The 18,147-nt window shown below is 39.1% G+C and overlaps 1 protein-coding gene across 2 annotated transcripts in view; it reads right to left on the bottom strand.

Annotated features, from left to right (window-relative positions):
* Nucleotides 1–8,340: 8,340 nt before the first annotated feature.
* Nucleotides 8,341–18,147, bottom strand: part of LOC121863784 (RING finger protein 141-like) — a 15,048-nt gene continuing 5,241 nt past the window's right edge. Inside the window, exons 4-6 of one of the 2 annotated variants that reach the window (XM_042362584.1) lie at nucleotides 14,646–14,724; nucleotides 13,641–13,950; nucleotides 8,341–9,494 (exon numbers count right to left, since the gene is read on the bottom strand). In XM_042362584.1, the coding sequence (XP_042218518.1) occupies nucleotides 9,347–9,494; nucleotides 13,641–13,950; nucleotides 14,646–14,724 (537 nt within the window). In that variant the 3' untranslated portion in view covers nucleotides 8,341–9,346. The remainder of the gene's footprint in view (nucleotides 9,495–13,640; nucleotides 13,951–14,645; nucleotides 14,725–18,147) is intronic. The other variant, XM_042362585.1, reaches the window with a different exon arrangement.

The raw sequence follows: 18,147 nt of genomic DNA, 5'->3' as shown, positions 1-18,147 counted from the left end.
TATTAACATGGCTAGCCAGTTGAGAACCTGAGCTCTCTTTGAGGCACCTGATATATACTATACATTTATCTCAAGGAAGTATTATGTAACATTTAGTATCATCTGGAATAGTATAATAGCATGGTAGTAATAAGTACATATCATAATGTTACCACGGTTATCACTTCAATATTTATTTATTTTATTATTTATTTTTATTTTTTATTTATTTATTATTTTTATTTATTTATTTATACATACATATACCTATATATATATATATATATATATATATATATATATATATATATATATATATATATATATATATATATATATATATATATATATATATATATATATATATATATATATATATATATATATTACAAAACAGGATCTTCAGGGGCTCGGGCAAGCCTCAGCTTTGTCCTGGTCAGAATCTGCATAGCTACCATCTTAGGCCTCAGGTCTGATACTCCTACTCGTGTTTTTAATTTCGACTCTGCATAGCGGTAAACGCCTTTGGATTTGACTTGACCTCGCTTGCAACCAGCCTCTGGAACTCCTTTTCAGCCCTTTACATTCCGACTTTGCTTGGTTCCTGGCTCTTGCATACATCCTCCTGTCCTGTTCATCGTTTGACCTAACCCACGCCTTGAATTTCTGGGTTTTCTTCTTAACTTTGTCAACCGCCGCTTGGTTAATGTGTAGGGGTCTCCTTGTATTCCTAAGGCACTAGGTTTGGTCTTGGGTATATATTTCTCGATCAAATGGTTCACTTTACTCGCTATGATATTCAGCATAGTGTTTGCGTTCTTATGCCTTAGTGAGTCAGGCCAGTGGATACCCCTCATCTCCTTCCTCACCCCGTCGTAATTTCCCTTGTAATATTTGCACCTTGCCTGGTTTTGTCGTGAACTGAGTAACAGTTAAATCTGAAGGACAACATTACATGGTGGCTGGTGCCAACTTTTTTTTTTGTGTGTGTGTCTACATTAGTAGCTATATTGTACACTGTATAATGAGTTTACATTAGTGTATCTACATCATTATATAAATATCAGTTTATGTGTCTACATTAGTCTGTATCCACCACTGTGTGTGTGAGCACCATGCGGACCTTGGGACACATACGGTGCTCAGCACCTGTGAGTGGTAAACATAAAGTAACGGGTAACCATGTTATGTCTGGGGGTGTATTACGTAGGCCACTGAAAAAATCTCACTATGATGTAACTTGTGATAATGAGCTTGTCATTAGCTGCTGTGACAAGGGGTAATGTGCCTAGTGAAGGGTTACCAACATCTTAACTGTTCAGATGTTAGACTAGAATGTAAGTACCTGTATCCTCTTTCTCTCTCCTGTGTGTGTGTGTGTGTGATGCCATTTGTTTACTAGAGCAATAGAAGTAAGATATTTGAGATAACTGTAGGAGAGTGAGGAAGGGCCCCAGGTGTAGTTTCTGCCTGAAGATAAAACATTTGACTCCATCAGTGACACTTATGGCGACACTACTGATAGCTAATCTTGTGCTCCACTGACATTCTTCTCTGGTTCACTAAGTACAGTATACCTAACACTAACATCATAACAACTACAGTACCTACTACAACAATATAAGGCATTTATTAAGTTATAAACATTTGCAAATGTCAAATAATTATTAATTATTTTTTGCACCACCAGAGAGAAGATAGACACTTATCTTACTTTCTGGGTCTTACTTAAAATTTGGATTGTGTTCCAAATTTTTGAAACTTGCATTAAAGATACAGTTTTCTGTGCTGATTTTAAATGTGAAACTCATGTTTTGCAGAATGTTTTATTTGTGACTTACAGGTCTATGAATCAGAAGTTCTAGCCAATCATGCTTAACATAAGCTTATACAAATTTTGCCCTTTGTGACACTGGCGCCACATAAACTAACACAGCTACCCATCCACCAATTGGCAATGAGTACCGGCTTGTTTGTTAGGTTAGGTTAGGTCTAAAAGACACTGTTCCTGCTAACAAATGCCAATAAAATGTTAAATATTTATTTCTGCAAAAAAAAAATGGGTTGCATACTTAAGAATCAGCATAAAAAACTGTACTAGTGACAAATTGTTCAACAAATTTTAAGTCAAAATTTTTAATATGATCCTACTTTCTTAACATTAACTTTGTGTAAGAGAATGAGCTTAGTTATAGTAGAGATGTTTCAGTATTTCAATTTGAGGCAGTCATCTTTATGCCATAACTTGAAAATCATAAAATATATTAGTACTTTTTCAATGTGTACTTGAAAACTGAAAATACTGTACAGTATCAAGAATGCTGGAGACTTCACAACAGGCATTAGTGCTAAATTTCACCCAGATAAAGGTCTTTAAAAAATTACTTCCATTTTCTTTTCATCTTTATCAGCTCCAGAGATCAAATGTCTCTTCCAAATGATGCCCTTAACTTCAAGAATGATTTTAATGACATTTTCATGCTAAAAAATTATGAAATGCAACCAATTTCTCAAAATTCGATAGAAAAAATATACTGTAAATTCTCATTTAAAAGGTGATATTTAACCAAGTGTATGTTAATGAATAACAATTTATTACTGTTGGTAATACAAGTTCTGACCTAGAACGACAGTACAGTTGAGTCCGGATTTACGCGGTTTTCGTTTACGCGTTTTGTCATTACGCGGTACTTTGCCAGAAGCGGGATGCTTGATTTATGCGGTAAATTTGGTCATTTACACGGAGAGCGACTGGCGGTCCTTTCGTGCCGCGCCATTTTTGGATTCAAACCTCCCGCCACGCTGGGTAAGCGGCGCGAGTAGGTTGCGCAGTGTATGTCTGTTGCGTTATCTGTGATGTAATATGACGTATCGGACTGTGATTGGGCCATACATCCTTACCTCCCTCCGCCGCTAGCTGTGATTGGTTTAATGTAATATGACGTACCCTGCCGCTGGAGGGATGAAGCCGCTGACCTAGCTGTGTTAGTTACGATCCTCCCAGTCACCCCGTGTATACTGTGTTCTATTGTTCGGATAATCTCGTAAGAATGGCTTCCACTGGACCTCCACCACCACAGAAAAACTTTGCATTACCTGGACCCAGCCGCCCTAAGCCAAAGAAGATACGACGTGCCCTAAGTTACGAGGTGAAGTACAAGATAATACTAGAGGTAGAAAAAGGAACAAGACAGGTTGATCTCGCGCGCCAACATGGTGTTAACGAATCTACGATCCGGATGATCAAGAAGGATGCAGCCAAGATAAAAGAACACATGAGCATCACAAAGTCTGCAGGTGCTTCAATGGTGAAGTACAGTACTGCCAGAACAAGGTGCTTCTCAAGACGGAGAATTTACTTGTGAGCTACTTGATTCGTCAGGCACAACGGAACATGGCGATGGACACGCGGTCAGTTCAAGAGTACACACGTGAACTGTACGTAGCAGTGGCACGTAAGATGGGAATTGCAGAGCCCAAACCCTTCAATGCTTCCTCTGGGTGGCTGCAAGGGTTTAAGAAGAGGAACAAGATCACCAACATTAACATTGGTGGTGAAGGAGCGAGTGCTGACCGTGTTGCGGCTAGTGATTTTCTTCCGTTCTTATGTGACGTTATGGAGGAAGGACAGTACACCAACGACCAGGTGTTCAACATGGATGAATCCGGTCTGTTTTGGAAAAAGTTGCCTTCCAAGACCTTTGTTGTCCAGTCTGCCAGCAAGTGTCGGGGCTGGAAGTTGCAGAAGGAGCGCAACACCGTCCTGTTTACCACCAATGCCTCCGGTTCCTGTAAACTCAAGTTATCGGTGATCCACACAGCCCGCAAGCCTACAAGAACATAGACATGACCAAGCTAAATGTCCACTGGCTAACCGCACGTAAGGCGTGGATGTTCTCTGCTCTGTCCCTCTCCTGGTTTCACGACTGTTTCGTTCCCGATGTCAAGAAATTCTGCGAGCAACAGAATGTTCCATTCAACATTTTGTTGCTCCTTGACAATGCACCAGGACACTCGCCCCTACTGTTGGATCGTCACCCCAACTTAAAGTGGTCTTCCTTCCTCCCAACACTACGTCGTTAATCCAGTCCATGGACCAGGAGTTGACATGCAACGTTAAGGCTGCATTCTCTACAAAGAAGTATAAGCTCCTGAAAGACTGTACCAACACCAAGGATGAGTTGCGTAACCTGGGTAACACCGATAGCGAGAGCGACAAGGACGAGGAACGAGTTGGCGGATCAAGAAGTTCGTGTCAAACAGTTTTGGAAGAAATTTAACGTCAAGAAAGCTGTGGACTTCTTGGTGGAGGCATGGGATCAGCTGTCTGTAGCAACGGTTCGTCACGCATGGAGACGTGTTGCAAGGTATCCCAGGTGGGAGGCAGAGTCAACCTGTGACTGGTGAGGTTCAGTCTGTTGCAGTGGCAGTGGACCTTGCCAGAGAAGCTGCGCAGTGTTACAGCTGCAGGCTTCTCCAAGACCACCAACGACGACATTATGGAAGTGATAAGGGGTCCTGAGGTGACTGCCGATGAGATGTTAGAAGACGATCACGTCAGTGAAGAGACAGGCAGTGCGTCATCCCGAGAAGAACACAAGTTAACGCATGGTAATGTTAAGGATGCCGTCGAGTGTGCAGAGAAACTGAAGCTCATCCTTTCCAACGATCCTGACGATACCCGCTTTGAAGTCTTCCATAACCAGCTGTTGCACACTATGGAGCCGTACATCCAGGTGTATCACGACAACATCAACACTAGCCATCAGCATAACATCACAGACTTCTTCGCCCACAACCCACCACAGCCAGCCCAAGCCAGTGATAGTGACAGTGATGATGACTTTGAGGGATTTGTCAGGGAGGCCCTGACAACTATGGGGGATAGTGATGGTGATTCACCTGAGGGCCAGTAATCTGCCCTCTGCCTCGGAACCAGCCGCCATTCCCATATGCCGACCCATCTTTTCTACTAACGTCAGTGTTAAACCTTGATTTTTTCTAACCTCACCTTAGGTAAGTGTTAAACCTTGAATTTTTTTTAACCTAACCTTGCGTAAGTGTTAAACCTTGATTTTTTTTCTAACCTAAGTGTTAAACCTTGATTTTTTTCTAACCTAACCTTACGGAAGTGTTAAACCTTGATTTTTTCTAAGCTAACCTGACGTAAGTGTTAAACCTTGATTTTTCTTTTACCTGGTACAGTATATTATTCTCTTTTTGATATTTCTCTTCTATATTATGTGTGTGTGCATACCATCATAAAAGTAAGCTCGAAAAAAATTTAGTAGTTAGCCTAACACAAAGGATAGCACAGTCTAAATAAATGTTACATTCATGTCTAATAATGAAATCATACAGTAAATGTAACACTACCTTGAAAAAATATGAATATAATTTGATGGGGGAGAAGGGTGATTTTGAGGTAGATAACATCGAGCTTCTCTTCAAGGGTTATAACCTTTCTTTTACGAACCTTTCTTTTACGATCATCACCAGGAATGCGATCACCAGAACGCTTCTTGGAGATATTCTTCTTTTCCATATTCACAGTTAATACCACAAAATTGGAGAAATAGTAAGCAAAAATCACGTTACAGCAAACAAGCGTTCGCGTTATACAAATATCGTTTCTCTATTCATAAATCGCGTTAGAGCCAATTCACGTTGTCAAAACACGCGTTATAGCAGAACTCACTGTACTGTATTGGGCCCACTGTTGTTTGTTTGCTTCATAAATGACATGACTGACGCTGTTCACTCCTCCATGCAAATGTTTGTGGATGACGCCAAGTTATTTCGGGAAATTAAGAACCAAGCAGACTGTGAAGAGCTGTAGAAGGATCTTTGCGAACTTCAAGAATGGTCGAAGAAATGGCTGCTAAGATTCAATGTCGCGAAGTGTAAAAGGCTGCACCTGGGACGTACCAACAGTAAGGAGGTGTATCATATGTCCCAACGGGATGAAGAAACTGCCTTAATTGAGACAACTTGAAAATGACCAAGGCGTGTACGTTGACAATGAGCTGAAGTTCTTGGGCCATTGCGAGAAGAAGGTAAATCAGGCAACTAAATTATTAGGTCTTATAAGAAGGTCGTTCAGATATCCAAACGGTCTGTCCCTCGTAACGATCTTCAAGAGTGAAGTGCTTGCTCGTCTGGTCCCAGAGATATGCTAGGGATTTTCAGTTGATTGAAAATGTCCAAAGGAGGAGCCACCAGACTGGTGCCTGCACCACTGCACCTCAGCTACCCTGAGAGATTAACAGCACCTGAAATTGCCTAGCTTATACTATAGATGGGCAAGGGTAGACTTAATTGAGTTGTATAGCATCTTCAAAGGGGCCATTATTACCCGAACACCAAAACAAGGAAAGAACCCTGCCGTCCCACTAAACTACAGACCGATCTCCCTCCTCGAAGTACCTGGAAAAATCCTAGAAAAAATCATCAATAACCGTCTGAGAAATCACCTAGAAACAACAGAGTCAACTGCAGACAATTCGGGTTCAGGAAAGGGAAGTCCACCACAACAGCGATAGCCCTGGCATGCGAAAACATAGCCAGAGCCGCGGCGAGTGGTAGACAATGTAATCTAACTCTCCGGGGTGTAGCGAAGGCATTTGACAAAGTCTGGCACGACGGTCTAAAATATAAGATCCTTCAACTCGTACTTCCCACCAACATTGAAAAGTTGCTTTGCAACTTTCTTGACGGCAGAAATGCTAGACTGAGGGTAGGACAACACACAGGAGAGACCTTCCCACTCATGAGTGGAGTCCCTCAGGGAAGCGTCCTCTCCCCACCCCATATATTATCTACACAAGTGACACTCCGCCTCCCACTAGAATAGGTAACGAAGATATTATGTATGCAGACGACATCACTCAAATAACAACACATCAAGGAAAATCGCGAGCGTTACAGGCCGAAAACACCAGGCGGGAATTAGAAAGGGTAAATAACTACAAAAAACAATGGAAAATCCAAACCAGTCTCCCGAAATTTTGTTAACAATTTCAATTTATGGAGGTTTGGGTTACAAATATCCAGAGTAAAAAAAAAAAAAGTTTTGATTTATGTACAGTACAGAAAATATTTACCTAATAAGCACCCACTGGCGGTGGCCATGCAGAGGGATGGAGGCCAGGGGCCTGTGTAGGATCCCTCTATTGTTCTTGATAATTTTCTCAAGGGCTATTTTGTAGCCTTTGTACGTACTGTTCTTGATTCCACAGCTTGGGCTGGTAGACTGTTCCTTAGGTCTACTACCCACTGCATGAAGAAATATTTCCTTATACAGTATTCGTTCTGCATGTACTGTACTGTAGCATCACAGAGAGATTTGATCATAAAAACTCAGTGTACTCGAATGTATACGGTATAGTACACATCAGGTCCCTCATAACACCATCTGTAAGGGAATTACAGTACTACACTAGGTCAGGTCCCTCATAACACCATCTGTGAGGGAATTACTACACCACGTGCTCCTTCATAACACCATCTGTGAGGGAATTACTACACCAAGTCAGGTCCCTCATAACACCATCTGTGAGGGAATTACTACACCACGTGCTCCTTCATAACACCATCTGTGAGGGAATTACTACACCAAGTCAGGTCCCTCATAACACCATCTGTGAGGGAACTATTACACCACGTGAGGTCCCTCCTAACATCATCTGGGAGGGAGTTACTACACTACGTGTCTGCTGTTCAATACATCAGCTCACATGATCTACGTGACCTCCACTGTAAACATTAATCTGTATGTTCCTTTACCTTTTTCTAATGAAGGCTTTTGTTAAACCACCAATGTATGTAATAAGTCATTTATGTCCAATGTATATTTTCAGCCTTCGGGCTGCAGAACTTTTTCAATAAACCGTTAATTATTATTATTATCCATATCATCCTCTTTATCTCACACTGCACAAGGCCATTTATGCCACATACACACATACTGTATGTCATGACTTGGGAATCTTCAAAAGTCTTTCCAGCTCTGAAAGCTTCTAGAATCTGACCTACATCTATTAACACTTAAATAAACCAATCTGTGTTAGTGTAATACCCTGGCTGTTGTTTTGAACAATTGTTCCTTCCTGCTGAAGTGGACGTCTGAATAAAGTAACTACATCTCTATGACTTAATTAGTTCGGTACTCGGAGGTCTTTACTGTATAGTTGATGTAGTGTTCAGAAATGTATACATGCACTGTAATAAGTCTGATGTTTGGGTTGAACATTCATGCTTCTCCATCAGTGAACAAAGAATTTTTTTACAGTAAACTTAAAAAAAATTATTTGCTGAAATATATTTTATCTTCGGCAACATAAGGTACAATTAGTGATAAGGTTTTTATCATTCCTTTAATAAATTTTACTAAATGATACAAGTCAGAAACAAGTAAGAATATGTTTGCATACATTTCACAGAACTCGCACTCTATAGGCCTACTGTATTTTGCTTTTACAATTTATACACAGGAGAAATTCCCTCGCCATTTTCTAGTTTGCATTACTGCTTACGTCAAGCTAAATACAAAACTGGATATATCGGTTACAAATGCAATAATATGAAGCCCATAATACTTAATAGCCTCTTATCATGGGGCAGGACAACATCCTTCAAGAGGGCTGGTGTGTGCTAGTTTGGAGGACATTAAGGCCTCTAACACTATGAATACATGTATTGTACATTACCTCAATTCAGTAAAACATACTGCAATACAGTACTGTATCTCTTGAGTTTATTTACAGTTTGGAATATCCTACAACAATATTTTCTTTCAAATATTGTTTGTTTGTTCATATAAACTACCATATTTACTGCAACAAATATTTCAAAATACTGTGCTATAATGCTCCTGCAGGCAAAGCTTATTTGTGTATTTTTTTATAAAGCTTATCTATGTCTTTATTTTATAACTGAAATGTCACAAAAATCTTGTGCAAAAGCTGATACTGTATATCATTTATTGTCTTTTGGATAATATGCTTTACTGTATACTTAGCAAACTTTCATCTGATCCAGAGACTCCAGTGGTGGCAACATCATTTCTAATGACATAGGCTAATAATCCTTTATTACCTAATTTACAACATAATTTTGATAATTAAAGAAAAACACAAATTGTATCTTGCATGGATCATCATTTTTAATAATCTATTTTCCTATTTATTTATTATAAATACTTTCAGTATTATTACTGGATGACTGGAATGGAAAAATATTGTCATGTACAGAAATGCTAAGATTAAACAACTGACCCACATATTTGGAAATTTATTTTCAAGATCCACCTAATTTTGAATAAAAGAAGCAGCTTATTCAATATGGGTAAAAGTCTTCATAATGGGTTCTAAGATTCATTCCCTGCTAAGCCGATTAGAGCTCTGCGAATTTCTTCATTGACCTGATCATTATCGGGGACTTCCGAGAGTACCCAAGTGTCGTCCGTGCTCTTCAGAGATTCTCTGCAGACCGGGCAAGTTTTGTCTACGACACTCCTGAGGATACAAAACAACTGAAACTTTAGATAACTGCTGAGAAATGCTAAATGACTGCATGAAGAAGGGCTTGTTTTAACCCTTCAACAGTACAGTATATGGATGGATTACTAAAATGTACCATATCCATATTATTGACACTAAAATGAGCAGTAAAAATTAATAGTGTTATCTCCGTTAGCCGGAACAATTGGTGCAGAGCACTTTCGGGAACGAGAAATTTCCGGGTAATGATGCGACTCTCAAAGCTGGAATTTTCCGGGTAACGGAAAAATGTTCTCGAAAGTTCAAGAAATTGCCCTTTACATCATTTCTCAAACCTGGGGAAAAAATCCCTCATACCCGCAATTTTCTGGGTAACGGAAAAATTTTCTCGGAATTTCCAGAAAATTTGCCTGATTTTCATCTCTCAAACCTGGAAACCGCCCCCCCATTCCCAGAATTTTCGGGGTGTCGGGAAAATTTTCCGGAAAATGTGGCCCTCGAAAAATTCAATTCCGGCTGTGAATAAAACTGTAATCCTTTTCTTTGAAGTCTTTACACCCCTTGCCTGTTTTTCATCCTTGGCAATGAAAGTGGTCTTAGGTGAGCGCCAGTGGTGGGCACGGTTCTGCTAATCCGCTAATTAGCAAAGCTAACTTTCTTGTTAGCGGATTAGCGTTTTCGCTAACTTTGGAAACCATTAGCGGACCACTTAGCTTCCGCTAACAAAATTTATACGTTTGTTCCTGTCTGTTGTAAGCGTGTGGCGCCGGGACACGTTTCTCCAACAGCCAGTCAGGCACGCTTGGCTGACTGCGTGTTAGTACGTGCAAAGATATCTTGAGGGCCAAGAGAGCCACCCTGTCAGATGGCAACTTTAAGAGGCTGACTGTTAATGAAGGGCAACCAGCATCACGTCGAGGCGATGGAGAAGGCCCAGCCACTGCAGCCGGAGTGAATGGAATTTTTCGATTATTAAAGTTTAATATTTTTTTTTTTTACAGTAAATAAAGACTGTCAGTGTATGTGAAAGAATCATAGAATGTAATTGGAAACTAATGTATAATTTCATTTCCCATTTATTTGTTAATTTAATTAGGATTTTTTTTTGTCAATATATTTGGTTATGCTAAGTACTGCATAAGTTCATAACCAGGATGTCATCCAAGGTGTGTGCCAAACAAAACTTACTTTTTATTAAAGTTTAGAGTTTTCCGTTTATTTACATGACTAAGACCAACAATAAGTTATATAAAAATGCACTGGTATAATGTGTATGTGGTTGGTATTGCATATTTACATGAATAATGCCGATAGGTTGTATGAGAATGCAAATTAATTATTTGTGAAATTGTGTACAGTGTACACCTTGATAAGTTGATCATCATCTGATCTTGGCATGATGCTATTTGCTACCTATGCTATACAGTACTATAGTTTTTGGATTCGTTTAATACTTTGTCTTTTCGTACAGTAAATAAAGATTATAAAGTGTATGTTGAAACTTGAATGTAAACTAATGTTTAATTTCATTTGTTCATTTAATTATTTGTGTACACCTTGATCATCATTTGATCTTGGCATGCTATACCTTTTTGGAAAGCTCTGTCTAAGCTACAAGACAACATATGAAAATTTCAGCTCTCTAGGTCTGTTTTTAAGGGTTTTAGAGCAAAAAAAAAAAAAAAGCTAATTTCATATAATAAAAGTTAGCGGTTAGCATTAGCTTCTGCTATGTTTTTATGTTTAGCGTTAGCGAAGTTAACTTTTTAGTTAGCGAAGCTAACTTTTCGTTTAGCTGTGCCCACCACTGGTGAGCACTTCCAGAAAATGCCAGTTTTATCACAATTGAAGATTTGGTCTCAGCAATAACCACCCTCTTTCACAAGAGGTTGAAAGACAGGTGGATATTTTTCTGCTGCTATGACATCAGCCGATGCACTCTCCCTATGGTATTGGGCAAACTTGACTTCATAACACTTCTTAAAGGCAGCCAACCAACCAACAGAAGCATTGAACGATGGTGGAGAATCAACACGTTTCTTCTGTGCAACTGCAGCGTAATAAACACGTGGCTGATGCCTTATCTGTGGCCCAGACAGGTTGTCTTGCTCACGGTTTCTTCTTTCCACCCACTTGTCAAGGTAATGTTCTGTGATAACTAACAGTAGGTTTCGTTGTGAAGTATCGGAGAATGTCCTGCTACTAGAAAATCTTGAGAATATATTCACAGAAGCAGTTAAGGCTTTCTTGTTCTTCTTAAGGGAATGTATGGTCATTTCAAGCATCTCGTTTCATTTCAAGGGTGTATTTCCTCTTCTTGACCCCCTTACAGTAGTCACACTTGGCTTGGGGCTTTCCTTGTTGACCTTCTCTACTTCCATCATTACCACCAGAACCACTCCCGACATTTACATTACGCACCTCTCATCGTTAATAGTTAAACAAGAATCTCGTGAAAAGTAAGCACAATGTGTTATATAATCTAAGGTCACTGCACCACTCGCTCATTCAAACTAACTGCAGTTATGCCGTAAACAAAAAATACTCGGAGGGTCGACGAATAACAAAAGACAGTGACACTGCGCGCTGTCCACTCAACAATGACTCGCAAAACTGGTAATGAAAATCGCTATTCTTGAGAGGCTGGAAATTTTAAGTGACGCGAAACATATGAATCGCGAATCTAAAACTCGCTAAATTCGAGATCCTACTGTTTTCTTACATATATCTGAGTATGACAAATATCTGGGGTGAACAAGTACGTATGTACAGTACTTTTAAAATGAAAGCATGCTGAGGTGAGAGAGATATGTAGATCACATGATGATTGAAAAGTCGATGATGATTCAAAGTTGTACATACGGGTACAATTGTCAGAAACATTAGAAATAAATTTGTGTTTTTAAGGTCTAGGATTTTAACAGTTACAGATAAGACAGACTAAGCCCATGCATAAACAATGTAAACTTCTATTTCTACCTACATTAAGGATGCATCAATTTTTTGGACACTTGTAATTTTAGTACTGTACAGTATTCACCTGCTGCTGTATATATATACCTATATACACAGCTAGACCCCGACTTACAACGGGGTTTGGGACCCAAATCCAGGTCGTAAGTCCGAATGGTCGTAAGTCCGACTTAGATAAAAAAAAAAAAAAAAAATTTTTAATAAAAAATCTACAATGAAATACAGTACAGTAAAAGTAATTTAATAATGAGGAATGGATACAGTACAGTGAAAGTATTAAATAATGAGGAATGGATACAGTGTGACTGAGCACTTACCTTTAATGTAGTCAGCTGAATGCACATGGGGCCCCCATAATTTTCTAATTATACATGGAGACTACATTAACGGGAAACGTTTCGGTATAGAAAATGCGTGTGTCATTTGGGAAAAAAAAAAAAAGTCACAACTACGTGGTTAAGTAAGTTAAGCAGTCGTGAAGTCGGGGTCTAGCTGTATATATATATATATATATATATATATATATATATATATATATATATATATATATATATATATATATATATATATATATATATATATATATATATTATCCTGTGGTCAGAGTAGCGTGTCACAGTCATGGGCCGTGGGTTGGTCCTGGCGGGTTGATATGTGTTGATCAGCGTGCTTTATAGACATATATATATATATATATATATGGCACTTTGAGACTATTGCAAGAACAACATGCACGAATGCATGTGCACACACACATTAATCCCCTCACATGAATATTTCAAGTAAACAATGATCAGCTTTCTGTAAACAACCGGAAAAATGTGTGATCTAGATCCCGAAATGCAATCCTTCAGTTCTACTATGAAAACTGATCCCCTTACCTTTCTAATGACTTCCTTAGGACTAAAACTTTGAAATGACTTCATTTGGGCACCTTCAGGTAGATAAGTTTACTAATAAGTTTGTATATTATTGGATAAATAGTATCCTTCACTATTTATGAATAACCTTTTAATTATATTCCTATTCAGTTGATGGTACTGTACTTACTGTATGCCCACTATGAGAAGGTGTATGTAGTGTTACTCTTCTCCATCATGAGTGACACAAACCAGTGTACACAGAGCAAATTGCAACAGCCTTTAGTTAACCATGCAAAGCCATGCAATATCACATTCTCTCGCTTACATTGAGTATACAACATTGGAGGAAGTACATTCTTGACAGGAGGGTCTAGAATATTCCCACCATTGCTCTATGCAGGGGAGGCAGTAAGCGTGGGCGCACGGAAGGATCACATCCGGCCGCCTCTCCAAGCAGATGACGCACTCCTCCAAGCTGGTGCCACAGGTCCCTGAAGCAGCAGGGCTCTCTAGTCCGTCCTGGTGTAAGGGGACTGCAGGTAACGCTGCAACCTCCTGCATACTGCCTAACACCATGGATGCAGCCATAGTAGGGGGAACTGGCACACTACTGCTTCGTCCCTCAGAAGGCTCTTCTGTCACGAGTAATAAAAAATCTTAAAATTTAATGAATATAATACAAATCCTAAATTAATCTTCTGATGAGAAACACAAACCAACAATAACACTTCCTACACTTTTACAGGCCTTTTTCTCACATGGCACAGGATGGCTGGAATCAAGAGAAACACAAATGATATTGTGCTCTGGGGGTTAAATAATGTGGTTTTACTCCAGGCACTAAAGTTTATTCTTTGAAACCCTTGAGTCATAAGCCAATTACCATACATGCAATGGGTTGAGACATTGTGTTAACGGGATTAAGCCACTGTACTTCTAGGGGTTATGTCGGCATACTCAATAGTTAAAATATCTTAATCCACAAATTCATTGTACTTGGGGTTCAACAGTATACTGAAAGGATTAAGTGTGTCAAACCAAAAGTCAAATATTAAATTGTATTTATTTAAAGATTCTAAAATAAATATGCAATACAGAATTCTGCTCTAGGTTACTAAGTTAACCAATGCTTGCTTCAAGAACCTATTTCACCAGGTTGCCATATAAAGCTTGAATACTGGAGATGATTAAAATCAGCTCAACAGTCAGTAATACACAGATTTTGAAGATTCAAGATAACAAGCAATGGGATATTCAAATATAAATTGTCTTAGTCCATAATCCTTAACTTTTATTTCAACAATCAACTACTGTACAAAAATTTTCATACCTGCAGCATCAACACCAAATATGCCATCAATGGTGCCAAGTGATCCTCCAGTACATTCATATGTTATTCTTCTAAAAACCTGAAATGAGAAAAAATGGAAGATTTCTGCATCCATAACAATTCATTCAACTTAAACATGCAGGGGGATTTGTTGATTTGAAACTCCAGGCACATAAGGGAATGCTCTGTGTGTGTGTGTAGTTTTAGGTAATGTCTATGGTGTGGATTATATTATATGAAGATTATAATATATTGTGTTTCTTATATTTCTTACCGTAGAGTTCGATACCTTCACACTGGTTACTTACAGGAGATTATTGATATCTACGTAGAAATTCACTCCACCACCCGACATTCCATGATTTATACTTGATAAATGATGATTTAATGAGTTCCATTGATTTCCAACATCCATCTAAGTTATTGGTTGTACTCTGTCATAACCAATCAGTCATTACCTTTAGTAATAATAAGATAGGATCACAGATACAGGCAGATAATTGCACTTACATTTATTTGGCAAGCTTCCATACAATGAGTTACAATTTGCATGGATATACGAGTCACTCATATTCACGCTGTAATAAAGTTAATCTTCTAAAAGAGGGACTTTTCAACTTGGGGACACATTTGATTACTCTACTATGGGTATGACTTAACATAGCCTTAATTCTTCAAGTGATACATTTACTGCCAGCCTGGATTGCTCGTTGCAACCAGGCTTCCGCACAAGAACTTCTTCCCACGGGGAATAACAACAAAAAGGTTATCTTGGGCTACCACACATAGTCTCGCATCACCGACAGTTACTGTAGACGGTTGTCGCGGCAAGAGGAACTGGTAAGCGTGACTTGATTAACCAGTTAGGTTCAGTAGGCCAACCTGGATTGCTTTTGTCGTAACCAGGCTTCCACACGTGATTTTTCCACGGGGAATACAAACTTAGGTTAACACACTTAATCTCGTGTCGATCACGGTCACTGTAGACAGGTGTCGTGCAGGAGAACTCTGTAAGCATGAATTGATTAACCATTTACTGTAGGTTTGATAGGCCAACCTGGATTGCTCTTGTCGCAACCAGGCATCCACACGTGATATTTCCAAGGGGATAACAACCTAGGTTAGCACACTTAGTCTCGTGTCACAGACGGTCCACAGGACGGGGTGGCGGTGGAGGACTGTGTGGTGTCCCGTTCCCTTCAGGAGGGAGAGGGTGGGGACGACATCTTAACTAACCCATGGCCGAGGGGATACTACTCAAAATGTGGTTTTGGGGCGTGAAGCGATGAACAGTACGACACTGTCTCAATGGCCTCCCTCAATAAACTGGCTAACATACCACTAATGGAAAAAATATGTGGTAGTCATGGCTCGCCGGGTGCCTTATCTCTAGTAAAACAAACTTTGGAGTTGATTGTGTGGGTAAGCCTAACGCAACCCATGACAAGTAAGCTTACTTTGTGAATAAAACAACTACTTGTTCATAAGAAACAATAAATGCAGACCATTATGTAGTTTGACTTAAACATACAACATACAGTGATATCTATCTCTTTTATATACCATGACATTTATTTGACTACATGTTCTTTTCTTCCTAATTCTACTTTCTCTACTGCAGCAAGTACCTTATACTTTTATACTGCACTGTAGTTTGAGTTTTAATAATCCAATTTTTATGTAAACAGTGTGGGGTTGAAATATACAGCACTGTATATGCATATTATTTTTTTAGTACATGTTCACGGTAGACTAACCTTACCAATAAGCTCCTTTATCCTGGTCTTGTCTGCCATACCCCTAAATTCTTTCTTTTGTTGCTACATGAAGAGCAGAACCTCATTCACTATACAGTACAGGGTATATACCACTTTAAAACTGCAAATACCTAATGGAAATGAAGATTTATGCATAATTTTCTTTTGTTTTGTATGTTAACATTGCTCGTGTTATTGTTGCCAAATTAGACTCATCACTGTAGAGGTGTAGCCACATCCCCCCAGCCCTCTCCCTACAAGGCTAAGCTGTGAGCTATGTTATAGTGATGTTTTCAACTCGTAATTTCAGGTTGATGTACATAATTTTTAGTTTTTACTCAGTTACATGCACACATAATTCTGCATACAGAATGTGCAAAAAAAAAAAATAATAATAAATACAGGTATCACAAGGGCAAAAACATACAAGAGAATAAACATTTCTTTGTGTGCTAGACTTAGCATGCTGAGCAGGGGAGGGGGGGAGCGGAGTGTGGGGGCATTGTTACTAGGGATTGGCAGAGGCAGCAGTCCAGCTGGGCTGTACTGCTGTGGTGAATGTCGAGGCCAAGCAGGCAGCCAGCATTCCTGAGACTGCAATGCAGTGTGTACACTATTATTATAATTTTGCCTTTTTTTATGCTTTCATTGTTGCTACTTATATACGCCTTCAATTTAAGTTTTGATGTTACAGCGCACAGTAGAATTCAAGCTACTTTTGAGGGTAAAAAAAAAATTATAAAGTGGAGTTTGGTAATTGGCAGAAATTCAGTTTCAGAATTGGTAACATGTTCTTGGCATCAACTGTTGTGGTGATGATCAAGGTGAAGACATGTTGGTGAAAGTCTAGTTGTCTTGCTACAAAATATGTCTACATTTATACCTAGTCTTTCTGAAAAGCTAGGGTAGGATTATACAAAAGGTATATGAAAAATCAGGCTTTTTTACCCCAAACCTGGAGCCAAATTACAAATGAGATAGGCTTATACTCTACATGAGTATACCTAGTATTGTATATGGTAAATTTGTTTATGTAACCTTCATTCTTGTGACACATCTTGAAGCTTTCTTTCAGTAAATTAACTTGGTTAGGTTAAGCTTAGGAAATGTTAATAAAAAAAATTATGTTACATTGACTTACTTTTGATGTGATGCTGCAGCATTCAAAATACATGTGCATGTTTCATGACTGACCTTCAGTGTTTGAATGAGTCAGGAGATATATATTATAAATAATCAACGACCTCACCAGCCAGGACTGGAACCCTAGACCTACTCCCACCACATAAGTGGCACGGGCAATCCCAAATGGGAGGTTCACGGCGCCATCAGCTCGTGAACAGGCTTTGTGTGAAATATAACAGTCTAGGATTGCTTTTAGTGTCCTTGTGGCATGGTTGGTAGCGTTCCCTGGTGACAGCATAAGGTCTAGGAGTTTCGAGTCCTGGCTTATGAGGTCATTGATTATATGTTCAAGTCCGCGTGTTATATGGACTAAAAATGAAGTATATATATATATATATATATATATATATATATATATATATATATATATATATATATATATATATATATATATATATATATATATACAGTCAACCCTCACTTTACTCGGTCCCACGTTAGCAGTGCCCTGCCAGAACCTAGCGTGCTCACTGCATTAGTGCGTGAACCCCATTAGCGGAGAGTGTCGGCGCGGCGCTATTTTGGATTACGCCTGCCTGCCTGTGCTCTGTCTCTCCCTC

Source organism: Homarus americanus, unplaced genomic scaffold, assembly GCF_018991925.1.
Source record: "Homarus americanus isolate GMGI-L3 unplaced genomic scaffold, GMGI_Hamer_2.0 scaffold48354, whole genome shotgun sequence".
In the NCBI taxonomy this organism is placed as follows: Eukaryota; Metazoa; Arthropoda; class Malacostraca; order Decapoda; family Nephropidae; genus Homarus; species Homarus americanus.
This window is presented reverse-complemented; position numbering and strand designations above follow the sequence as displayed.